This window comes from Petaurus breviceps, unplaced genomic scaffold (genome assembly GCF_028583685.1).
Source record: "Petaurus breviceps papuanus isolate PSGF00001 unplaced genomic scaffold, PetGlider_PUasm1.0 90977, whole genome shotgun sequence".
NCBI lineage: Eukaryota > Metazoa > Chordata > Mammalia > Diprotodontia > Petauridae > Petaurus > Petaurus breviceps.
Genome location: NW_027187391.1, coordinates 41582549 through 41609056, shown reverse-complemented (window position 1 = coordinate 41609056; position 26508 = coordinate 41582549). Strand labels below are relative to the sequence as shown.

At 39.3% G+C, this 26508-nt stretch overlaps 1 protein-coding gene and 1 long non-coding RNA gene across 10 annotated transcripts in view; one reads left to right on the top strand and one right to left on the bottom strand.

Annotated features, from left to right (window-relative positions):
• Positions 1-17613, bottom strand: part of CDK19 (cyclin dependent kinase 19) — a 238585-nt gene extending 220972 nt beyond the window's left edge. For 3 of the 9 annotated variants that reach the window (XM_069077065.1, XM_069077062.1, XM_069077064.1), the window contains exon 1: positions 16762-16900. Coding sequence is in view for 3 of the 9 variants with exons in the window: in XM_069077058.1 (XP_068933159.1) it covers positions 17348-17490 (143 nt within the window). In the remaining 6 variants the exon portion in view is untranslated. Of the gene's footprint in view, positions 1-15969; positions 16284-16761; positions 17284-17347 lie in introns of those variants that run through there. The other 6 variants (XM_069077058.1, XM_069077059.1, XM_069077067.1 and 3 more) reach the window with 6 other exon arrangements.
• Positions 17506-19003, top strand: LOC138152963 (uncharacterized). Its single transcript, XR_011166258.1, has 2 exons — positions 17506-17630; positions 18034-19003. It is a non-coding gene; the product is annotated as an uncharacterized lncRNA (long non-coding RNA).
• Positions 19004-26508: the final 7505 nt, after the last annotated feature.

The window sequence follows — 26508 nt, the reverse complement described above, 5'->3', positions numbered from 1 at the left end:
CACACACACACACACACACACACACACACACACACACACACACACACACACACACACACACACACACACACACATATATATATACACACATAAATGTCCTTGTCTCTCCCATTAAAATGCAAGCTCCTTGTGTGTAGGAACTGTTCATTCTTTGTACTTGTACCCCCAGAACCCAGCACAAGGCCTTGCACATATCATATGTTTAATGGATGCTTAGTGACTAATCACTACCTATAGAGCCATAATATAAGGTAAATATTTTTTAACTTTGTCACTAAAATTTCTTTACACAATTTTGAAATGCAATTTTTTATTTCAATTTTACATCCTTCAATCTTGTACCTAACTCTTATTCTTTACCTATGATCATGTCAATGAGGCTACCCTTGTTTCCTCTGAAAGCTAGTCCAGAAAATACAGGCATAACTAATCATTTCTTTCATACAGAACAAAAAGAGGAACAAAAGGCGCAAAAGAATGGAGGGAGTATAGAGATGCAACAGAGCATCACAAAAAAGAGTCTGACTACAGGCACAGTAGCAGTGTGACATGGTCCCACCTGCAAAATGTCAGGCAAAGGAATATAAGGTAAGGTATGAAGGCTATGGTTCCCATGGGGAAAAAGCACACAGCATCATGAGGAAAAAGCACACACCATCAAGGTGGATCCCTTGCAGTCTGCCCAATTTGCCCCTCCTAATTAAGGATTGCTCTGACAGAAAACAGTTTTCTAGTAAAGTCTAACTGAACAGAGTTTAAATATAGTCATGTGCTATCCTTTGGATCTGGGCTTCTTAACATGGGTCAATGGGTGCATAGAGAGATTTCAGGGGATCCATGCATGAATTTAGATGGAAAAAAATTGCATCTTTATCTTCATTAACCACTGCTTGTTTGTTTGTTTGTTTGGAGGTTTTGCCACACCAATTCATGAGAATCATCCGACTAAATCATAGAAGAACTATGACCTGAATTGGATCCTCCACAGAACTGGCAAAGTACACATAACCATATCACTCCCCACTCAAACTCCAGGAGCTCCCTAGGACTTGGCTGGGCAGCACAATGAATGGAACACTAGGCTTTGGGTTAGTTCCAATTCTGATTACTGAATCATCCTGGGCAAAACAGAATCTCAGTCTCAGTTTCCTTACAAGTAAACAAAGGTGTTAGATTCAGCGGCCTTTGAGATTCCTTTCAAGTCTAAATCAATGATTTGATGACCTTTTGGGTCAAATACAAACTCCTCTTTTCAACATTTAAAAATATGGGCCCTTGGGCGGCTAGGTGGCTCAATGACTCCCTGGAGTCAGGAGGACTGGAATTCAAATCCAGTCTCAGACACTTAACACAAAAACTACTGTGTGACCTTGGGCAAGTTACTTAACCCCAACTGCCCTCCAAAAAAGAAAAAAAAAATATGCGCCCAACCTGCCTTTCCAACTTTATAATACATTACTATTCTCCCTTACATACTCTCTTGGTTCTCTTGGTTCCTCATACATGACATTTCCTTTCCCATCCCTGTGGCTCTGCACAGGATACCATCTGGCTGGAATGTATTCACTCCCCTAGAGCTGATATCTTCTAGATGAAACCTTTCTATATCCTACCTTTCAAAGCCTCCCCACAACAACAAAAATCCCTTTACATTTATTTTGCATCTTATACATATATAGGCACATGTAAACTTCTTTTGAAGGCAGGAACTGTCACCTTTCTGTCTTTGTATCTAGCACACTGCTTGACACAGAGCAGACATTTAATAAATGCTTAATTGATTATAGTACCAGTCATCAAAACATAGATCATATATATACAGTGCCTAGAATATAGTAAATAATAAATATCTTATCTAAGTTTATTGATACAGTAATGAAAACATAAATTATTATTCCAGTGATTAACTTGCAGGTTTCCTTGTCTAGATTTTTGTTTAAAAATAAATACTGCTAAGAGACTGTCTTTTGAATTAGTATCTTAGCTTTTAAAAGTTATGTGCTATCCTTTGGATCTGGGCTTCTTAACATGAGTCAATGGGTCCATAGAGAGATTTCAGGGGATCCATGCATGAATTTAGATGGAAAAAAACTGCATCTTTATCTTCATTAACCACTAAATTAAATGTAGCATTTCATTCAATTCTGAGTATATATAACAAACATTATTCTAAGGAACCCACAGATTTTATCAAACTACCAAAGGGATAAATGACACAAAAAAAGAAAACCCCTGTGTATATTTCTCTGTTGTGTCCCCCATTAAATTGGGAGCTTCTTGAAAGCAAAGGATTATCTTTTGCTTCCATTTGTATCCATAGTGCCTGTTACACAGTAGGCATCTGATAAGTGTTTATTGACTAATAGAACTGTTTCCCACATAACTCCTCTATATGTGCAGTTTGCTCTCCCATAAATTTCAGGTTTTGTCTTGAAGTGTGTGTTCGTATGCATGAGTGCGTGTGTGTATGTGTTTCTGTCTCTTTATTTCCACCTCGCCCCCCCAACTTGGAAGTTTTTCTAGGACTTTACCCTTCTAAGTAAATAATTAACAGACAAAAAAAATTATTGGTCTATGTGTGGGAAAAATATATTCGTTTTATATTGCATGAATATCATTTTTAAGAGGAATAAGATATATATGTGAAAATTCAATGAAAAATTTAACACACTTATAAACAAGTATAAGATCTCTTTAAAAATGACTGGGAGTTTTCCTGACAAAATTGACTCTACTTCATCAAAACTTAGTTAAGCGTTCTTAAAATTTAGATGGACAGCAATTACCCAATATAAATGGTCAAAGGATATAAGTAAGGAAACTTTCTAAGAAAATTCAAGCTATCTCTAGACATATGAAAAATGCTGCAAATCACTAATAATTATGTATAGAAATGCAAAGTAAAAGAACTCTGAGGTTAAATTTCATACCCATCTTCTTGGCAAAGATAACCAAAATGGAATTTGGGAAGACTTCTGAGAAACATGCACATTAGTAGAGCCACAAACTGGTTCAGTCATTCTGGAAAGCAATTTGGGGGGAAAAATTTTTTTTTAAGTTAACCAGCAGGGAAAGGATTCTGGGAAGATGGCAGAGTACATCAGAAAACTTTCAGATCTCCAAATTTCTTCCACAAAAGAAGACAGAGGAGCAGAAACAAACATGGGGTAAAAGAGTTGTCTCAAGACAATGTGAGAAGGCCCCAGGAAAGACCTAACCTCCAAGGGCAGAGGTTTGGCCTGAAAGAAGTACAAACACCTTCAGGCCAACTCTGCACAATCATTAAACAACAAGCCCTAGGGGTCAGCTGGGTTAAGAGGCAACCTCAGCCTTAGAAACTTTCATCTTGCAGACAGTGTGAGGGTCTGAAGGAAAAGGCTGAAGGACCTTCCACTGGTCCATGCCAAGTACAACTGTGTTGACCAGAAAGACACCTCCAGAGCTCTGACTTTGGGAAGAAGCTATAACAGAGCTGGTGAGTGCAGTATTGAGGGGTGGGAACCCTGTTGGATGCAGGCACTTGCAGGAGAGTCTCTGGTTTCAGTTCCAGGGCAGAGAAGACAGCTATAGTTTGCAGCCATCTGAGGAACCCCAAGGAGCAAGACCACTGGCATGACAAGGTGGCTGGGCGCGCTAGCAGTGGCTTAGGAGTAGAGAGGAGAGTCCAAGGTTGGGTCATGGGAAAGACCACAGAAAATAACAGTAAGAAGGACCTGAACTTTGGGGCATCATTCTCCATACCTTAGGACTAAAACTTAACACTAATAGCTTCTAAAAAACAAAATAAAACAAAACATAAATAAATAAAAATGAGTAAGCAAAGGAGAAAGAACCCAACCACAGATCGTTACTATATGGAAAGAGAAGATCTGGGTTCATATTCAGAGGAAGATAATAGGAGCCAAAAAAGCCACTCCTTTTTCAATGAGAAACACCAAATGATCGCAAGCACAAAAATAGTTCCTGGAAGAATTTAAAAAGAACTTTAAAAAACAAATAAGAAATCAAGGAAAAAATGGGGGAGGGGGGAGAGCAATTCAAGAAAATCGGGAAAATTATGAAAAGAAAGTCAACCAACTGAAAAAAGAGAATCAAAAACTGAAAGAAGAAAATAATCCCTTGAAAATTAGAATTGGGCAAAGGGAAGCTAATGACATACAAAGACACTAAGAAATAATAAAAACAAAATCAGAAGACTAAAAAACTAGAAGAGAATCTGAAACACTTTATCAGAAGAACAACTAATCTGGAGAACAGATCAAGGAGAAATAAGAATAGCCAGACTACCTGAAAATTATGTTTTAAAAAAAGGGATTTTGGTGTGTTATTACAAGAAATTACCAAGGAAATTGTCCTGAAGTTCTAGAACAAAAAGGTAAAGTAGAAACTGAAAAAATCTACCAGATCACCAACTAAAAGAGATCCCAGGAGGAACATTTATAGGAATATCACAGCCAGGTTTCAAAGATCCCAGGTCAAGGAGAAAATACTGGAAATAACAAGAAAAAAAATGTAAATATCATGGAGCTACAATAATGATTACACAAGACCCAGCAGCTACTATTCTACAGGACAATAGGTCTTGGAATGCTATATTTTGTAGAACAAAAGAGCCAGGGTTTCAACCAAGGGTAACTTACTGAGAAAGGTTAAGTCTAATCCTAAATTTTAAAAATGGATATTTTATGAACTGAAAGACTTTCAGATTTTTGTGACAAAAACCCCAGGACTTAAGGGAAAATTCAACATATAACATCCAGAAGAAATATAAGGTAAATATTAAAGACCATTATAAGGGACTCAATAAAACATGGAAAGACTTGGATCTATGAAGGAAGATGCTATCTACTTTCAGAGAAACAAATGACAGGTGTAAATAAGCATAGTACAGTCTTACATGTATGTCTGAGTGTATATGTGTATATATGTGTATGTTTATAGATATCTATGTATATGTATATATACATACACACTTAACTGTAGTCTTCTTGGGGGCAGGGTGGAATAAAATAAAAAGTGGACAGCAGAGAATAAAAGAAAATCAATAAGGAAACAGAAAAACTAGGCAGCTTTAAAAGAATGTGTAGTATTTATTATACAGGTTTTCTTGAAATGGAAATTTATTGTTTTATACTGAATCCTCTCTTACGGTCTGCCGTGTACCATGGCAATTTTTTTTCTTTTCTCATTTTGTATTTAAATTTTTAAAAAACCATTAACCAGGAACTATGCCCAAAAATTCACCAAATTGTGTATACCCTTTGATCCACCTATATCATTACTAAGCTTACAGCTCAAAGAGATCAAAGAATGAGGAAAGGACATAAATGAACAAAAATATTTACGGCAGCCCTTATCAAAGTAATCAAAAATAGGAAACTAAGGGATGTACCAGACATAAAGGAATGACTAAACAAATTATGATATATGAATATAATGGAATATTATTACACTGTAATAAATGATGAAATTTACAGTTCCAAAGAAAAATAGGAAGACTTTTATGAACTGATAACATAGTAAAATTAGAATAATCCGTACAATGACAACATTAACAGAGGAAAAAACTTTGAAAGACTTTAGAAGTCTCATTAATGCAATAACAGAACAGAGGACTTAAGCTGCAACACATCACCCACCACCACCTGGCAGGGAGGTGTAAGGCTTAAATGCAGACTGAAACACACATTTCTAGCCATGGCATTTGTTTTTCTTAGGGTTTGTTTGTTACAATGTCTTTTTCCTTTTTCTTAATTGTTCAACTGAGGGGGTAGTAGGAGGAAGAGATAATAAATGTCTATAAAAATAAGTCCTAGTGACAGATAAATCTTATTTACGTGGTGTTTTAAAGTTTAAAAAGTGCTTGTTAGCCAAAAAAAAAAAGAGATAATGCAAGTACTAGCCTTATTTTCCAAATGAGGAAAAGGAAGATTTAAAGACTTATCCAGCAGCCTAAATTTCCTTCCCATTATTCCTCTATGTCATCTTTTAAAGGAGCCAAAACCCTTCATATGTTCCACTGATCTTCTAGAGTGGTTCAAGATTGAAGAGTAAGTAACTCTCCCACTACCTTTCTCCATGTAACAGCAAAAGATAAAGAAGTCAACAGAGGAGACAGTGACCTCAATTAGACAGAGGTAAGATGTCAGATTCCCTAGGTCACATTCATTACAATGATACTTTACTGAAGTTTAGTATCAAGTTTCAGGTGTAATACTTTGCCAATTCTGTTCCTCTAAACAACCCTAAGAAATATAAAAAGCTGAAACCAGAGGTCCACTGGTACCAAACACCCAATCTTCCAACTGCTGTTCCAGTAGTCCTTCCCTAGTATGCGTGTCTTACTCCCCTATTTAACTGTTTCATGATATCAGAGACCATGAGACATCTAAAGTATCACTTTACACACATTTTCATTTTCCTGTCATAGCATTAAAAACTTAGAAGGCTTAAAATATAGGAAATTTGGAAAAATAGAAAGCTATGTTTAGCTTTCTATTTGCTACAAATCTGCACAAAAGTTAACTCAAACTATCCAAATATTATGGAATTCCTCTTTATATATGATAATGTTGCTTCTATCTTTTTAGAGGAAATAAAAAAATGTCAAAAACCTCTATCAGCCAAGAATAATAAACATAAATTTTATTCTTTTCAGATTAGTGCCTCTTCTAATGTAACCATAATTACTAAAATCACACAATAATGTCATCCTCCTTGTATGCTGAAGATTCTATAAACTCAGAACTAAACTATAAGCTTTTCCACACCCAGACCTGGTGACAGGTTAATACAGATCCAATCACAATCACATACAGGTCCCCTTCTAAATATCTGCATTATAGCTGGCCAAGGTCGGAGCTACAATCTGTGGTCCCAGAACAAAGCAAAATTAGCTAGCAGAAAAGGGGATTAAGTCCATGACCTGATTAGTACCATGTATTACTAGCTAAGTGAGATAACTAGCCACGAAGCTTCATTTTAATAACAAAATAAAACAAAGAAAAAATACCTATCAATTTGGTGCATTTCTCCTTAAAGAAGCTCTATTTACTAGAAACAATTATACTATACAAGAAGAACTATTACTTAATGATTATACAGGTTTTTAAGTTCTCTCTTTGATCTGTCTAAATTACTTTCTGGACAAAAACTTGAATCCTCAATTAAAAAAATTTTGCTGCACACTTGTATCCTGAATTACATCCTGCTTTTTTCTCTTGAGATTGTCTTTCATCCTGTATAATTCATACCACATAAACATACTTTGAATACAGTACCTCACAGAATTAGGAGCATCAGCTATTTATTAAGGACCAAAATCCTTAGATACCATCCACTATTTTTTAAAAACGACTATAGAACTAAGAATTGGCCTTAAAAATAATAGTAATAAATACATTAAAAATACAAAATTAGTTCAAGAAAAACAATTTTCTATTCACCTCACAACTTTCAGTTCTAATACCCAAAAATAATATTTTCCTGAAACATAAAAGTATTTCTATGCCAATATGATATAACCATACCATCACAACTACATTAGTATGGTTATCTCAATGGATAGAATGCTGGGCCTGAGATCAGGAAGACTTGAGTTTAAAACTTGATTCTGACACTTAAAAACCCTGGGCAAGTCACTCAACTTTTGCCTCTGTTTCCTCCTCTGTACAGCATATACATTCCAGAGTTGGATCAAATGAGATATTTCTAACATACTCTGCAAAGTAATGATATTTTAAAACAAAATAACCGTACAGGGGCCAACTCCAAAGGTTAGCTGAAAAAGAAAAATAGTTACTTATGTATGAGGTATTCATTGTTTACTCTACATCTGATGTGTTCAAGTCAACAGTCTGCCAACAGATCTCTGCTATTTGAGAAACGGGTTAATTGTGTTGAGCTTTGCTGAAATATACTATCTAGCAACTTTGGATACATAAGAGAAATAAAAAGCAATAAGAATACAGAATCCACTAGCACAGATATGTTTTATGTTAAAATACAATGTACTATATTTTCCCTCCAATTTCAACACTGTAAAAGCATATCTTTCAAATTATTATCATCTTCAGTACCAGTCTCAACAAAGACTTCAAGTCATTTTAAAGAGAGTGAAAGATTTTTTTAAATTACACAAGACCTGGTACTTATCCTCCCAATCTTGTCTCCCCTAATCTCAAATGATTTAATCTAGAACTTGATGAGATTTATAAATAAATTCATTATTTACAAAAGGACAGCCTAATTCTACTGGATAATTATATCAAACCTCCTTTTTGCTACTTTAGTTATTAGCCTCTCAATAGTTTTCCACTGGTTACAAATGCAGTTACAAATTTAATTTCTGCAAATGTAGTGAAACAAACATAGGAATGGTGACATCACTCAGTAAACTGTACTGACCAACTAAATTTAGTATACCGGAATGAGAAATTTATCTTTGAAAACAAATCTATGTATCTGTTAAGTGAAAAGGAAAGCTACTTTTCTTTGGCCCACAAAAATGCTACAGCCCAATTTCAAGATATTTGTATAGTAGAAATGAAAAAACCATCACAGTTCAATTCAGCAACCATTCAATATAATTAAAAACACTATTAATACTTAATTTTAACCACACAAACAAAATTACACATGACATAATATGAACATCTGATTACATATCAATATGAAGAATACAAGTTTTCTAGGCATATCTCTGAAATCACAAATAAGAGCACACGTGAAGGATTGCTGCATTCCAGTATTCCTAAAAAAGATGATTAAGAAATTTGTTTAAAATTTGCCATTTTGGGGGAGGCCAGGTAGTACAGCAAGAGCGAGCACTGGCTCTAGTGTCGAGATGACCTGGGGATCAAATCTGGGCTCAGACACTTAGCACCCACCCAGAAACACCTGGCCATGTAACCTTGAGCAAGTTACTTAACCCCAATTGCTTAGGGGTAGCCAGGTAGTACAGCAAGTAAGAGCACTGGCTCTAGTGTCAGGATGACCTGGGGATCAAATCCAGGCTCAGATAGTTAGCACCACACCCAGAAATAATTGGCCGTGTAACCTTGAGCAAGTTACTTAACCCCAATTGCTTTTAAAAAAAAACCTTTTTTTGCCATTTTTCTTATCAATTTATAATCAAGGAAATTCATGAACCACTCCTGACCTGTATAAAGTTCAACTACCAAAAATTAGAAACATAGTTCTTGAGAATCACACACATGATTAGACAATTTGGCAAAAAGTCATGCTAGAGAATTTTTTAAACTAATAAAAAAAAGTATCAAAATCCAACAATGAGATCTGCTTGTTGACTAAGGAAAATAAGTTTCTTCATTATCTGAATGTGTTTGTTAATGTTCATGATTCAAATTATTATCGATATCTTAGAAAAACAGATCTGTCTGCCAGGTTGTCTACCATGTGCTAAAGATACAAAGATAAGGGTTAGCATAACTTCAAAGATAACATGTTCATACATAAGCACATATAGAAAAAAAATTCAGAGTAATTTTGGGAAAGAGCATAATTGTGGGGGAGCTTTCACTTAAAAGGCAGAGTTTGAGAAAATGATAAATGTTGGAGGGGATGTAGGAAAACTGGAACACTAATGCACTGTAAGTGGAATTGTGAACTGATCAAACCTTTCTGTAGAACAATTTGGAACTATGCCCAAAGGGCTATAAAACTGTGCATACCCTTTGATCAGGGGTGGGGGACCTGCAGCCTCAAGGCCACACATGGCCTTCAAGGTCCTTGGATTCAGTCTTTTGACTGAGTTCAAGTTTTACAGAACAAATCCTTTTAATAAGCGGCTTTGTTCAGTGAACTTTGGATTCAGTCAAAAGGCTGAATGAAGTTCAGGACCTACAGGGCAACATATGGCCTTGAGGCTTCAGGTTCCCCACTGATGCCTTTGATACCACTTTGATAGTTTGATAGGTTTGTATCCCAAAGAGACATTTAAAAAATGTTAAAGAACCCATTTGTACAAAAATATTTATAACTGTTCTTTCTGTAGAGTCTAAGAATTGGAAATCAAGGGGATACCCATCAACTGGAGAATGACTGTGCAAGTTGTGGGATATGATTGTAAGGGAATATTATTGTGCTATAAGAAATGGCAAGCAGGATGATTTCAGAAAAACCTAAGACTTACATGAACTGATATAAAGTGAAGTGAACATAACCAGAAGACTACACAGTAACAGCAACACTGTACAATGAAGTACTGTGAATGACTTAGCTATTCTCAGCAATACAATGATCCAAGACAATCCCAAAGAACACAGGATGAAAAATGCTATCCATCTCCAGAAAAATAACTGGTGTCTGAAGCATACTATTTTTGACTTTTTTCTTTTTGTTCAAGTCTTCTTGCACAAAATGATTAATATGGAAATATTTTATATGATTGCACACATATAACCTTTATCAGATTGCTTGAACTCTCAGAGAGGGAGAAAGGAAGGATAGAATATGGAACTCAAAACTTTTTAAAAATGTTTTAAATTGCTTTTACATGTAATTGGGGGAAAAAATAAAATATTATTTAAAAAAAATAAATTTTAACAAGGTGGAGTTTGAGCTGAGTCTTGAGAGAAGTAAAGGATTCGTTGAGGTGAGGTAGTATCCTGCTCAAGGAACAAGAAGGTCAATTTGACTGGACCACAGAGTACAGGAAGGAAAGTAATATGAGGCTGGACAGAGAGGTTGAGGCCAGGGTGTAAAAAGCTTTAAGTGCCAATATTTGTATTTAATCCTGGAGTAAATAAGGAGCCACTGAATACTTAATAGGAAAGTGACATGGTTGAACCTTCATAGGGAAAGTCATTTGGCAGATGTATAAAAGATGGACTGAAATGGGGAAAAGACAACACAGGGGGTCAATTAGGAGTTTGCCTAATTTATAATGTTCCATCATTTATTTAGTTTCTCAAAATTCTGAAGGTCTTCAAATGAAATGCAAAATTTTTTAAATGTATTACTAACTATAGTACCACCAAAATTGGAAACCTATGAAAAATAGTCTATGACATGCTCCAAGAAGATTTCATGAGAATAACATGGTTTTTTTTAAAGGTAATTACCACCTGACAACTCTTTAGCACAAACTCCAGCATAGTGAAATGCTCTCTAATTCTACTCTAATTTTAAAGTCCTCAATATGTGTGTATGTAGCACAAACATTAGTTACCTTAAAGTAACCTAAAGAGTAAGTCAACATATGTTTACAATGTTGAAGAATAGTATAACAAAAGTATTAACTCAAAACTACACCACAGAATGACTTCTAATAAAGAGCTTACTGACAATAAAATGAAGCAATTTGGCTAATTTTCCTTTATCTGATAAAAAGAGTAAGGTTTCTATCCTAAATGAGTTTTTTTTTAAGTTTCATAAAGCAATCCCAAATGATTATGCATGTATATGATGTCTGCTTTAATTCTGATATTCAGAAAGATTAAGAATGTTAATTTTTAATTAAAGATTAACAAATTATTTAATTTGTTAATATAATTAAAATTAACAAATGTTAAAAATACTGGAATTTCTGCAGTATTTCATTACTTTTTTTCCCTTTTGAAAAATGTGGTCTTTTGGGGAAGCTAGGTGGCACAGCGAATAAAGCACAAGCCCTGGTGTCAGGAAGACCTCAGTTCAAATCCAGCCTCAGACACTTAACAAAAAAACTAGTCATATGACCTTGGGCAAGTCACTTGATCCCAATTGCCCTCCAAAAAGAAGAAAAAAAGAAAATGTGGTTTTTTTTTTAAGTTTAAATACCTTTTTCAATTTATGCCTAAAGAAATAAGGTACTTAAAAAGCAACTGCAAAATATTTATAAACACCATGAAAAAAATTCATCCAGCAATCTATTGGTGACCTCTGTCCTAAAGTCTAAGTACTAAGTAATGAATATAACATGAATATAATTCATACATGTAAAAGAAAAATGATACAACCCTTCTAATGTTTTATGGACTGTGATAATAGAATGAGTAATATTTTAAGTGATTTTTTTCTGATTACAATATTATACTATATAGCTTTTTATTAATAGTATATTTACATAATGTAGATTGTCTCAAAGAAGCATTACTCTAAATTTTTACTATTGGCCAACAAGAGGAAATGACTAAATTGTTAACACCTAGATTCTTGTTCAATAAATAGTGCTCATTCATTTACCGCCATTAACTGAAGCCTTTTTGTTCTTCCAATTTTCTATTGAATGTGAGTGCTTAAATGTTAAAAATGGATCCAAATTCCACCTAAAGCCCTTGCTGAATCTACTAAAATAGTTAATGATTCTTTTAATGAGACAAAATTATTATATTATTCAAATGTCCCTTCTCATTAAATAAAATTTCACTTTCTCTCAAGAAGAAAATGCATTTATTTGAAAAAATCTTATTAACATGCGATTTTATTAGGAAAGAATAAAAATAAGCAGTTGACTATATTAAAAGAAGTTTCTATTAATTCAGCTACATCCTAGATAAACAATATCATCTAGTTGCTTTTCTGAAGCAGACTGGAATAGAGGAAGTCCTTACAATTTTATTGATATAGTTAACTTGGGCCAAAATAGACAGCCACATTCTCTACAACTTACAACCTTAGGAAGTCACCTGAGAAATCAGGTGATTTGCCCCTTCAGGATATGTCTGAGATGGAACCTGGTCTTCCTGGATCCAAGAATAGCTTTCTAGGGGCAGCTAGGTGGTGAACTGAATAGAGCCCTGGCCCTGGAGTCAAGAGGACCTGTATTTAAATTCAGACATTTGACACTTACTAGATGTGTGACCTTGAGCAAGTCACTTCACTGCAATTGCCTCAACTTCCCCTCTCAAAAGAAAAAAAAAGAATAGCTTTCTAGCTACAACATAATAATGATCCTTAAACAAATCAAAATAAAGATACAGATATTAAAGTCTTTAAGGTAAAAAAACATTACAGAATACATAAGAGGGAAAGATAACTCAATTTATTTTTAAATATCATAAAAAAGAACAGTTATTATCAGATCATATGCTCTTTGGTTTAAGCAGCCTATATGGCCAACAATGAAAGAAGAGCAAATTCCACTACAGACAGTATATAAATTAATTTATTTCTGATTACTAAAATAAATGACAAAGGAGATAAAAGCCTAAAGAGCCTGGAAAATAACTGCCTATTTTCAAAATATCAGTAACAATAATCATGGAAATTCATGTAGCTTTTTACATACTTTATCTCATATGAGCCTTGCAACAACCCTGTGATGTAAATACAACAGGTATAATCATTTCCATTTTTCACTGGAAAACACAGATTCAGAGTGACTTACCTGTAGTCACATAACTAATGCCAGAGGTGAAATTCGAGTTCAGGCTTTCCTGACCTTATTCACTAAAACATGCAGCCTCTATGACTAACCTGATTCATTTGTATAACACTGTATTTTTTCTTACAGGGAAGAAAATTTTTTCTCAGATTCTTGTAGGGTGAGGTTGTGTGTCATTTAGACTTGACACTGACACTACAATTCTAATCTGAGGGGGAAAAAAATTAAGCAAAAGTTCAAATTCCAAGTATGATGGCACACTATATATTCCTCTTTCCTTTTCTCAGGATTATGCAGTAGAAAGAATGCCAGACTTGGAGACAGCAGAGACTTGAGTTCAAATCCCACTTACAGGCTTATTAACAGAGTAAAACAGGGATACTACCTTCATAGGCTTGTGTTTAAAACTTTCTAAACCTTAAATAACTACAATATCATTAGAATGCTTATGTACAAAAGTTGAAAAACTTCAGACTAGTTGATACATCTTTAACTTATAGATTTTTTTTTTTTTGCCTTTTGGGGGGGCAATTGGGGTAAAGTAACTTGCCCAAGGTTACACTGCTAGTTTTTTTGTGTGGGTGTTAAGTGTCTGAGGCCAGAACCGAACTCGAACTCCAAGGCCAGCACTTTACTCACTGCTCCACCTAGCCACCCCTATTTATAGATATTTCAAAAGAGGACAGTCTTTCACTTCTTTCCCCTCTTAGAAAGTCCATAACTATAAACAACGTTAAATGGGCTCAGGCATAAAGACATTCTTTAGCTCTCCCTAAGAATCTTGGGCTTTTACTTATACTACAAAAAAATAGAAGTAATTTTACATCTATCTGTCCTGGGCAGACTTGCAGGTAGCATCTATGTGAACTCTTCACACAGTACAGAACATACAAGTATAGCTACCATTTTTATTCAACTTTCCCCACCAATTTAAAATAAAAAACAAGGTTATAGTTCTGGCACAAAGTTACCCAAAATGAAGCAGAAGAATCAAGTGGATTTGTCAGGAGATGAAGACAGCTAGCTAGCGTTTACATAGAGAACTTTACAATTTGCAAAGCTCTTTGCATGTTATTTCATTTAATTCTAACAACCCTGTAATGCAGTTGCTATTATTATATTCACATTACAAATGAAGAAACTGAGGCTGTGACAGATTAAGTGCCTTGGCCAGGGTCACACAGTCAGCAGATAGCTGAGGTTGAATTTCAACTCAGGTCTTTCCTTATTCCAAGTTCAACCAGCTTGCTGCTTCTTCCCCTTCCAGTAATTTAAATCTAGGTGACACTCTCTGAGGAAGTTTCACAATGCCAGTCAAGCCCACAAGCATTTATTAAGGCCCTACAATTTGTTAGGCAATGTGCTAAGCAATGGGGACACCAAAAATATGTTTTTAAGAAAAGGTGGCTGCCCTCGAGAAACAGTCTAATCAAAGAGGTAACATGCCAACAACTATGTACAAAACTACTGGAAATAAATCATAGAAGGAAGGTTCCAGAATTAAGGAGATCCAGGAAAGGAAGGTGGGATTTTCGTGGAGACAACCACAACCTACAATTTAAGAACAGAGTATAATAGCAGAGTCCAAGGGGGAGGAGGGTGGCAAGGAAGGAGAAAGGAAGCTAGGTGGTACAGTGGATAGAGTCCTAGTTCTGGCATCAGGAAAACTGGAGCTCAAATCCAGCCTCAGACACTTACTAGCTGTGTGACCATGGATAAATCACTTAATCTGTATGCCTCAGTTTCCTCATCTATAAAATAGGAATGACAGCAATTTCTCCCAGGATTATGAGGTTAAAATGAGATAGTAATTATCAAGCACCTGACACACAGCAAGCCCTATATGTTAAGTTATTATTATTAATATCAGCACCTATCTTTCAAAGTTGTTGTGAGGATCAAATGAGATCATTGTGAAGTGCCCAGTAGTTACCTGGCACATAAAAGTACTAGATAAATGTTAGTTGTTGTTGTTGTTGTTGTTACAGCATCTACCTTATAAGGGTTTTTGTGAAGCTCAAATCAGATAATTATAAAGAATTTAGCACAGTGCCTGGCACATAGTAAGCACTATATAAGTGTCAGCTGCTATAATTATCACTATTATTATAAAAACATCTACCTCCCAGGGTTGTCATGAGGATCAAATGAGATAATCACAGTGCCTGACATATATACACTAAGCCCTACATAAATGTTAGATGCTATTGTTATTACTATAACAGCACCCACCACCCAGGGTTGTTGTGAGGACCAAATGTGATGATAATTGAAAAGAGATTAGCCTAGTTACTTAGCATATAGTAAGCTATATAAATGTTAGCTATTGTAATTATTATTAACAGCACCTACCTCCCCAGGTTGTTGTGCGGATCAAACAAGATGATAATTTTAAAGAGCTTGGCACAGTTATTTGTCACATAGTAAGTACAATATGAATGTTAGTTGTCACTATCGCTACTACTACTACTATCATTATTATTATTATAACAGCACCTAATTCCCACGATTGCTGTGAGGATCAAATGAGATAAGTGTAAAGAACTTATCCCAGTTACCTGGCACACAGTAAGCTATATAAATGTCAGCTATTATTTTCAACAACAACAATTTATTATTATTATTATTATTACATCACCTACCTCCCAAGATTGTTGTGAGGATCAAATGAGCTCATAATTGTAAAGAACTTGGCAGTTACTTGGCACATAGTAGGCACCACATAAACGCTGGCTATTATTATTAAAAAGGGAGAGAGAAGTTTGTTGTGGGGTTTTTTTTGGGGGGAGTCTTCCCCAAATTTACAGAGGACCCAAAACCACAACGCGCTAACTCTCAGGATCCAGGACCTGCCCGTAGTAACCAAAGAGATAAAAATCCACACCAGTAGGACCCCGGGGCCTCCCCCACCCCAAGACGTCCCCGCCTGAGCCCAAGGCTCCCGCAGCAGGGTTTGAACTGCCCCCACCCCCACCCCCCGGGAGAGGGGGCCTCCGCCGATTGGAGGTCGAGAGACGCCCGTCACAGCCGTGCCCGCGGCTGCAGCAGCAGCCGAGCCGCCCGCGCCGCGCTCTGCCCGCCCCTCGCCGTCTCCCCAGGAGACCAGAGCCCGCAGACTCCTCCCTCCAGCCGAGGTCCGCACGGGCGCCTCTCCGCCGGCACCGCGCACCGGGAGAGGGGAGGGGGAGACGCTCGCTGGACGCGAAGGCGGCGCCTCCCGCGCGGGGCAGGAGCCAGAGGAGAGGACCTAGAGACCGGGCGCTGGGCGCCCCGAGCTTCCAACCAAGGCACCCAGGGAGAGATTCTGCACCCCCCCCCTCGCCGGGCCCGAGTCCTAGCTGGGTATCTCCGGGGCCGGAGGCTTCTCTGTGCGCGCACCTTTATCCCCCTCTTCGTCCCCGCAGCAACCCCTCGCATCCTCAGGCGGCTCTTACCCATCTTTCCGCCTCGCCTTGTAGACGTGACCATAGGTGCCGCGTCCCACTTTGCAGCCCTCGTACTCAAACAGATCCTCCACCCGCTCCCGCTCCGCCGCCAGCTTCGCCTTAAAGTCATAATCCATTGTCTGCTTCCCCCATAGAGGCGCGGGGGACGCGGGGGCCGCCGCCGCTCACTCACTCCAACGCCGCCGTTTCCTCCCGCGGCCCGTCCACTTCTCCCCTCACAGACGCCTGGCGCCCGGGCGCGCGCACTGGCGCTCCCCCCCCCCCCCCCCCCATTGCCCCCCCCCACCCCCCCCCCCCCCCCCCCTCCGCCCCCCCCCCCCACCCCCGGGGCCCCCCCCCCCCCCCCCCCCCCTTCGGTTTCCCCAACTCAAGCGTCCCTCGCCCTCAGCACGGAGCACCGCCGCAAACGCGGCGGCCTCCTCCTCCTCCTCCTTCTCCTCCGCGGCGGCTCCCGCAGGCACCCTCAGTCCCGCCTCCCTCCTTCATTTCCGTGTTTTGGAACCTGGTGGGCCGCACCGCGGCTTCCTCGAGCTCATTAACGATCAAGCCGCCCACCCCCTGAGAGCCGCTGAACCTTTTGGGGACTGTAGTCCAGGAGGTGGTGGAAGCTTCGTAACCTATCTGTTGGAGAAATACAGATCCCAGAAGGCCGAGGGTGGAGGCTTCCCCTGTCTCCCCAAGACCGCCACCCCCACCCGTTGACCGCGCCTGCGCCATTCCTGCCGCCACGCCCACTTTGGGAGGAGAGGGTTAGTGGTTCTAAATGCTGTGACAGCCTGGAAAAAGTTGCAGTTTGTTTTCTCTAAGCTAACGTGAGCAAGAGGCGGATAGACCATCATACTGACCCCAACGAGGCGGTACGCTAATTGGAAGGATGAAGAGTGTTTGACTAAACCTGTACTCCCTTCTGGGGCTTTAGAAGAGCCGAGAGGGCAAGTCAGTTAAAGATGCTCTACTGAGGACTGTTGTTTATTTTCTAAGGCAATAGCCCGCCTATTTCTCCTCTCAGTTTTACATCTGACTGGCTGGTGCTAGGCTGTGCTTCTCTAATTGGTCTGCTGGAGTCCCAGCCTCTGGCCTGATTCTTGCTTCTGGTTGGTCGATGTTTCTACACGGTCCTTCCCTATAGGCTATTCCCGTTCCTTGGCAAAGCCGAAACCTCAGTTCAAATGTTGAGCCCTCAGCAGTTTCCTTAAGCTTTCAGCCATAGGAGGTGAGTGTTAACGACCAGGGCCGGCCAATGATCCTTTCTTCTAACAGGTGCGGCGTCTAACATGAAGCCCAAGCCGCAGACACCTGAAGACCATGAATGTGCACAAATGATGCAGCACTTTGGAACAATCGTGAAGATTAGAATGAAAAGGTCATGCATTGTCTAGGCCCAATACCGAATTACCCCAGGAATTAAGAGGATTTTTACGTTTTAATGAATTATCAGTGAACTTGTGGTAGATTGGGACAAATATTTTGAAGAGCAGTATCACAAGAGGATTATAGTGACAAAATTGATTATATTTTTTAACCCACCAATTTCATTGTCAGGGCTCCCTGCCCAAAATATTTTAAAAACTTAAAAAAAGGAATCAGCTCTACAAAAATGTTTTGATTTTTACTTTCCTGATGCCTCTCTCACATGCCCTCTTCTCACTTTTGATACCATCCACCACCCTGGTGCAGACCTTCCTCACCTCACATCTGGACTATTTAGAATACCCTGATGGTCTCAATGCCTCCATGACCCACTCCAATCCATCTTCTACACAGCTATCAAATGATCTTCCTAAACCACAGGTTTGATCATTTCACCTTTCCATTCAAACTCCTTTGGTTCCCTATCACTTCCAGTTTGTTCAGTTATGTCTTAGTCTTCATGATCTCAAGGGTTTTCTTGGCGAATATACTGGAGTGGTTTGCCAGCTTATTTTACAGATGAAGAAAATGAGGCAAATAGGGTTAAGTGACTTGCCCAGAGTCACATACCTAGTGTCTGAGACTGAATTTGAACTCAGATCTTCCTGATTCCAGACCTTCATTCTATCTACCTGCCCATGGATAGTTAGGAGGGATCTTTTGAGGGATTGCAAATGTCATATAGGAGGTACTGCAATCTCCCAGGGCTTGAGGCAATCAGCAACCTATCAATTAGCAAGTATTTATAAAGTGTTTTCTGTGTACCAGATTCTTTGCTAGGTGGTGGAGCTACAAATACAAAAAAAAAAAAAAGAAACAATCTCCTCTGTCAAGGATCTTACTTTCTAATGGAGCAAAAATTAAGTACTTATATAAATGTAAACTAAATATAAAATAAATACATATATACACAAAGTAGTTTGGTAGGAAGAGTACTAGAAGTTGGTGGTAGACTGGTGTGGGGATGGAGAATCATGAAGGGCTTCCTTTAGAAGATGATGCTTAAGCTGTGTCTTGAAGGAGGAGAGGAATTCTATAAGGAGGTGGTAAGGAAATAGTATATTCCAGGCATGGGAGATAACACAGAGACAGAAGATGAATGTTTGTGAGAAAGAGAGAAAAGGCCAGTTTGGTCACATATTGTTTGGTACAAAAAAAGTAACCTCCTTGCTGTTACTCACAAAAAAAAAAAAAAACCTCCATCTCCAGACTGCATTTTCATCGTTCCCCATGACTAGAATTCTCCTGGCTTACATAACTTCCAGGTCTCAATTAAAATCCAACCTTCTTCAAGAAGTTTTCCCTCTGTTGATTATCTCCAGTTTCTCAGTTGTTTGCATGTTGTCTTCCCCCATCAGACTGATCCTTAAGAGCAGGGCCTGGGTTTGTTTTTTATTTTGTTTTTTTTGTTGTTGTTGTTGTACACCTGTAGAGGACCACAGACCAGTGGGACTCTGACCCTGATGGCTGAATAAGTCCTTTCAGCTGAAGAGCCTGCTATCAGGCCTGGATTGGTCCACCCCCCCACCCCCCACCCCAAGAAGGAGCTCAAATACACAGATGTGAGCATTATGTCCTGGTGATGGGCATGTGTGACAGTTATGGGATTTGAAGATCTTCCATGCCCCTTCAACTTGCTGATGTAGCAGGAAGGGGTAGGGCAGGAGGAAGCCAGAGCCAAGCTGGAGTTAGTTTGGTGACTGGAAGCATGGCAGCGGCAGCAGCTTGACCCAAACTCCTTTTTTTTTGAGCCAGCCAGAATTTCTGCTAAGGACTCTTGCTGAGGACTGCCAGGGACAGGAACTGTCAGGGGTGGAGCTGCTGGGAACTAGCTGCATGGACGCTAATGCTGTGAGTGAGGAGAGGAGAACCTTTGCCTGAGGTAGCCTGTTCTGTTTTGAAGGCTTGAGAATATGGGTGTTTATTAAATTAACTACATGTGCCCACTCTATAGCTACTGTGATGGCTTTGACTTTCTGGTTTGGGGACTCAGTTTTCTGGTATTTGAGTAAATGTTCTAGCTTTGTTCCCCATGTAGAGAGCCTGTTATATTTTGTGATTAATACCATGTTTCCCGGATAATAAGACCTATCCCGAAAATAAGCCCTCCCCCCAAAATAAGCCCTATTTAGATTGCTACTGTAGTGAAGGTGATCCCCTGCGCTACACACTACATTACGGTACCCTCTGTATGCACCGTCCCCCCCCCCCAGGTGAAACGCACGCCGTGCTCTGAGCTGCATCCAATCAGAGCTGCAGCAGTGAGCGCGTCATCCTGTTCTTCCCCAGTGATTTGCTCGCTGGTGCCATTGAGAGCAGTGCCTCGGAGGAGAGCTGAGGCAGGACAACATAAAAACCTGGTATGTAAGCGGGAGTGAGGGGGCATGATGGAGGATAAAAAGGGCACGATGGAGGAAAAAAGAAGAACTCAGGGGGCATGATGGAGTGAAAAGAAGGACTGATGGTCATAATTTTATTATTCTGTCTGTTTTGACCCCCAGACATGAGTACAAAAAGGAAGAGCTATACTGTTGAGTATAAGAAAGCAATTGTAGAGGAGTCACATGTCATTGCTGTCAATGTTCATTAAAATAAGCCTTCCCCTGAAAATAAGCCCTCTGATGTTTTTCTGTCCAAAAAAAAAAATAATAAGACAGTGTCTTATTATCGGGGAAACACGGTACCCATATCAGCATTTTTATAGTTACCATATGCATTGCGAATACTGCATTATTGATACAGCATGTTATATACCCCCAGCCTGGGAACAAGGAAATGTGCAGTGTTCTCAGGGGAAAACAATTAGGAAGAAGATTTTTGGCTCTATAAAAGCTTGTGCTTGGGATAATAAAGTTGGCTCTATTTTCTACCACTCTCGGAGTCCCATCTCTTTTGTGCACTCTCTCTTTCAGCCTCTGGGTAAGCAACTCTTTTTCAGCCCTGCTGTCCTGCAGGGCTGTCCAGCTCCCCACAGTACATCTATACTTAGCACAGGCCTTGGCACTTTGGTATTAATAGGTATATAATAAATACTTGCTGACTTGACTAATTATACCCATAGGAGCTGATAAACTAACCAATAGACAATAACATCCTCAAAAAAGAGTAGCTGGAAGACCTTACTATCTATAGGGAATTCCTCTTCCATTTGTGTTCTATTATGCTACACATCTACATGCCTATGGCAAACACCTTTGGCAAGCATATATCTCCTTGTTTTATGACAGGCTTGCTATTATCAAATGTTATTATATTGAACAAATTTATCTCTAGATACATCTTTCAAAAATGTGTAATTTTAGTACATGCTTCGGAGACAACTTGTTGAATGAATGAATGAATGAGTGAATGAATGAATAAAAAAGCATTTAAATGCCAACTCTGTGTCGGGCCTGTGCCAAGTGCTGAAGATACAGATAAGACAGACAGGTCCTACCTTTAAGAAGCTTACATTGTGATAGAGGAATACTGTACATATAGGAAAGCGAGGGAAAAGGAAGGGAGTTTTTGGTTGGGGAGCCACGGTTATTATGATTAAGGTCACAGGGAAGTAGACTGTCACACGCTTTCCAATAGCAAAGGTAGCATTGATTTAATTTCTGCTCTTGAAACAAGGGCAGGAGTTAGAAAGGAATGGAGAGTGGTATGCCCATTGTTGTTCTTTGTCCTTCATTTTCAAAGAGGACCAATGCTGTCACAGGTGATACCTTTACTGTTATGTCAATCAGATTCAAGTGACACAGAGTTGCCCAAAGTCATCAGCCTCACTCTTTTCCCAGTCATCAAAATCCAGTGGTGATACAAAAGTCAGAACTACTGGCAATGGCCTGGGGTACAATGAAAATCTTCTGTGACTGAACAAGCAATAAGCACTCCATATTGCCTGCTTCAGAACAAATTGTTCCACTTTAGAGGAGGAGGAGAGAGGAATCTTCACATCCCCCTACCCAGCAATGGTTTTGAGGCCTATTGGTTGCCCTCAACCTGATTTAGCCCATCTGCCAAGACAATTTACCAGGGTGTGGCCACTGGGCATGCTACAGCTCCTTAGAGCCACAGGTGAGAGTTGGGTTAGAAGGGGATGGTAGATGAGCAGCCCTGAAAAAAGTTCAGCAAACCCTCACACCAAAGGTGGTGGCCCTCCTGGAATACCCAATACATCCCAATACGTTCACTGAGGTTTCATAGTGGGTTATGTAGGCAACATCTCAAAGAATTCAGAGTCAGACCACCTCTAATCCAAGTATAGGCATTTATTGAGGATTGATGCCTCTCAGAAATGGGGTAGGTTCCAAGAGAGACCAGCAATTTAGTAACACCACCCAGGCAAATAATACTGATTACACAACAGAAATTATGAATATTAAAAAGGCAGGAGAGATTAGGTCATGGGGAGGGATCCCTTCTGTGGTTTGGTGGTCAAACATGCTGGTTGCACTGCCCTCTGATTGGCTAGACATTGTGGTCCTGTCTGGTCAAGATGGATAGTTAGGTATTGTGGTCCTGTCTTGTCTTGGACTAAATGGATGATGTGATTGTGGTTGAGCACATGAACACACCTCTTCAAATATGTGAATTGGATTTGGGGGCAGTGGCTAGCTGGGGGCAGTGGCTACCTAGGAGCAGTATCTGAATTGAGTCTGGGTGCCTGTGGTGTGAATTAAAGTCAGATTATGTGATTAAATCAGAACATGCCTGCTGTTCAGTGGGGCCCATAAGGAAGTTAGAATGTTGGGGCTGGGTCAGCTTTATTAAAATTCTGTCATTTTCATACTAGGAGCATAAATGGCAATATGTATGTACTGAATAGGCCCTATTTTTCAGGTAGATGACTGAATAAAATATCATGCAGAGTCTGGAGCCAGCTAAATATAACGGACTAGCTAAATTTTTTACTTAATACAATCCAGTGAGGATAGCTCAGTTCCAGTATGGAGTCCCAAAACTGAGTAGATTTAAGTGGGGAATGGAAGTGGGGGATGAGTGGGGAGGGTCACTGTTCCTGATGAGGAGAAAAAAGGCAGGGGAAATACCTTTAGGAGAATCTTTACATCAGAATTTTGCTCTACTTAATAAAATAGGATCATCACAGGATTATATAGACTGTGCTTTTTTATGGTCAACAAAAAAAAATTAACACACTGAGATCTTCTGTTCTTGATATCTTTCAGTCAATTGTGTGACTATAAAAATATAACCATTGAATATCATTTGTTAGAGACCTCCTTTTCTCTTTTAGTTCATTCACTAAGTATGTCTATTATTTTCATGGAGATTTCATGGAAATGGGAGAGTAGGAGTATGAACTTAGAACTATGGATATTTTTTCATAGACTTTTTTCAGTAGTAATGACACCCATAATTTTTCTAAGTGTTTAGTAACCTTCTTTCTTTCAGATATCTTGAAGATTGCTTTCTTAATACTCTCAAAATTATGTTGTCCCCAGCATGGACCTCCTATCTATATGCTTAATTTAATTATGTTTTATCTTTACCATTTCTACTTCCTCAAAGCACTCATTCATGACTGTGATGTTAGGGTCCAAATATGATGGTGTCGTTTTCACTGATGAAAACGTTTCTTCAGTTTGTCATCCTTTTTAATGATTATATGTTACTTGGATCTCTTCCCAAATTTTGTATATATGTTTCCTCCACCTCAGTACTGAGGGAAATGGTTGATTTGGGCCCCTACTTTATTCCAAACTTATCTCCAATTAGTATTAATCAGCTTAATGTGATTCCATAGGAATAGAGATTGTTAGCAATTATTAGTATTATATTTATCTATTAATATACATTTTGTCAGTCTAGTCAACTGAGTATAAGAATTATATATATATATTAATACATATTTTACATATCTTAAATATAGGAATAATTAGATAAGGTTAGGTAGATTCTATCTTGTGTTAGGCTCCAAACTTTAAACTACAAGGTAAAAATTCACTGTTCACTAACCTGTTACAAAGTTCACTTGCCTAACCACAAGAATGCTAATGAAGACCAAACCCAGCATGGGTGGGATATCTTGATTTATTATGGTGGAAAATCCCCCAACTTATTTTTGTGTCTCTGGACCACTTCTCTTGCCCAACATGAGGAGGGGCCTATCTTATGATCACTTAGTCAGTGGAGATGACCCTTGTCTTGCCCATCCAGTGACCATACTAATGCATCATTTCTGGCCCTCCTGGAAAGTCAAAAACAAGGTTTATCAAACCAATGAGACTCTGTATTTTACCTTGTCTTTTCTGAGTGTCTGGGTAGCAAGCCCAATTAAAAGTAAGGCCCTGGAGAAAGGGGGCATCTCAAATTGTGAGGAAGGTCTGAGGTCTCATTCATTAAAGAAGTCCAGTTCTTTTAATAATTGGTTATTGAACTGGAGCTCAGCCTCAGTGGTTTTTCTTGCAGATTGGATAATTATGGACCTCACAGTGCTTTTCACTGTTTTGTGAAATAATATTATTCATCTTTTTCTTTCACCCTCCTCTGTAAGTTGTTAACAACTGAGTTTGTATCCTAAACTGTGTTGTTCTTGGCTACTGTATCTCTTCACTTGGCCAGGAGATCAAGTGTTTGCTATGTGAAGGCCATCCTGTATTCAAAGTTCCAATTTCAGAAATTAGAAAGGTGATCAGTTTCTCCTGCCCATTCCCCAACATTTAAGAGCAAATGCTCAAAATACATAGCTATGTGGTAAGCATTATTGCCATACCATTAAAAAATGAAAGTACCTATATATTGAAGTACAGTTTATAGAAATCTTCAAAGCTTGCTGGGACCCAAGATGATTGACAAAGTTCCTGGAACATGACTTTCCAGTATTCCTCGTGGACCTGTGTAGCAGCAAGCACCCCAAGCATCCTCAGGGTTTGCCTCCCATACAGGTTCTTGGATCTGCTTTGATAAAGGAAAGCAACTCAAAATGGGTTAACAAGCTTATTTTAATCAGTCAGACATATATCGTTTACCTTGTTCAGGGGAAAAAGGTCAGCACCCCAAACTTCAAAGTATACAGGCAGAATTATCAAGACAGAAACAGATCAAGTAGACAGATTTCCAAACTGTCCAACCATTACATCCATACCAAATCAGCATCTGGGTTATTCAAAGCCGGGGGGGGGGGCTCCAGACAACGGCTTCCCAGAATCCAAATCAAATCACAGAACACTTCTCAAAGTGAGCCCCCAAAACAAAGCCTCACATCAGGGCTTATATAGCCTTCTCCTGGCTCAGAGAATGTAACAACCTTTTGGACCCACTGGCCAATCAGAAAGTATCTACTGAAAAACAAGCCTCCCACCCCAGGCTCCAGGTGCACCTCAGCCTAGGGGCAGGGAAGATCTTCCAAATTTGCATTCCCATTACATTCAGCTCCAAGATCTTTCATGCCCATAGCATAGACAATTTACTTTTGAATCAGCACTAAACATCTCTTAGGTCACATTTTCAAAGTACAGAACTAAAGTTACCAAAGTGGCCACTGGGCCTTAAACAAACACAAAGTACATTGCATTATTACCTCAATTCAAAACAAGAGTTCAAATAAAGTTCTCTGGGGGAGGGGGGAGGGATATCCTTCCCCTCACACAGCTCCAGCCCCTGCCTCCAAGCACAGAGAGGGGGCTGGGCAACAAAACCAACAAGGTGGGGTCCCTGGGGATCCAAGGCACTTCATCCCACCCACCATAGTCACAAGTCCATCCTCCCCCTGGGTCCCAAACTGTGGGATGCAGCCAGGAAACACACTCAGTGCCCCTGCTTTGCTGCTCAGTTCTTATTTTTTCCTGTGGCTGAATTCCGAACTCCTGGGCTCCTTCTCCTCCAGCAGGCGGCAGCTGCTCCTGGCTTCTGCCCAGGTCCCGATGCAGGCAGCTCACCATTCCTGCTCTCAGCTCAGTGAAGTCCGCATGCAGGCCATTCTTCTCTCCTGCTCCACAGCTCCACAGAGTCACAGCTACCACAACTGGGAAACAAACAATTATCCCAGTCCTCATACTTTCCTTTTACTCTGCAGATCCTGTTCGTGACGCCATTTTGTAGCAGCAAGCACCCCAAGCGTCCTCAGGGTTTGCCTCCCATACAGGTTCTTGGATCTGCTTTGATAAAGGAAAGCAACTCAAAATGGGTTAACAAGCTTACTTTAATCAGTCAGACATATATCGTTTACCTTGTTCGGGGGAAAAAGGTCAGCACCCCGAACTTCAAAGTATACAGGCAGAATTATCAAGACAGAAACAGATCAAGTAGACAGATTTCCAAACTGTCCAACCATTACATCCATACCAAATCAGCATCTGGGTTTTTCAAAGCCGGGGGGGG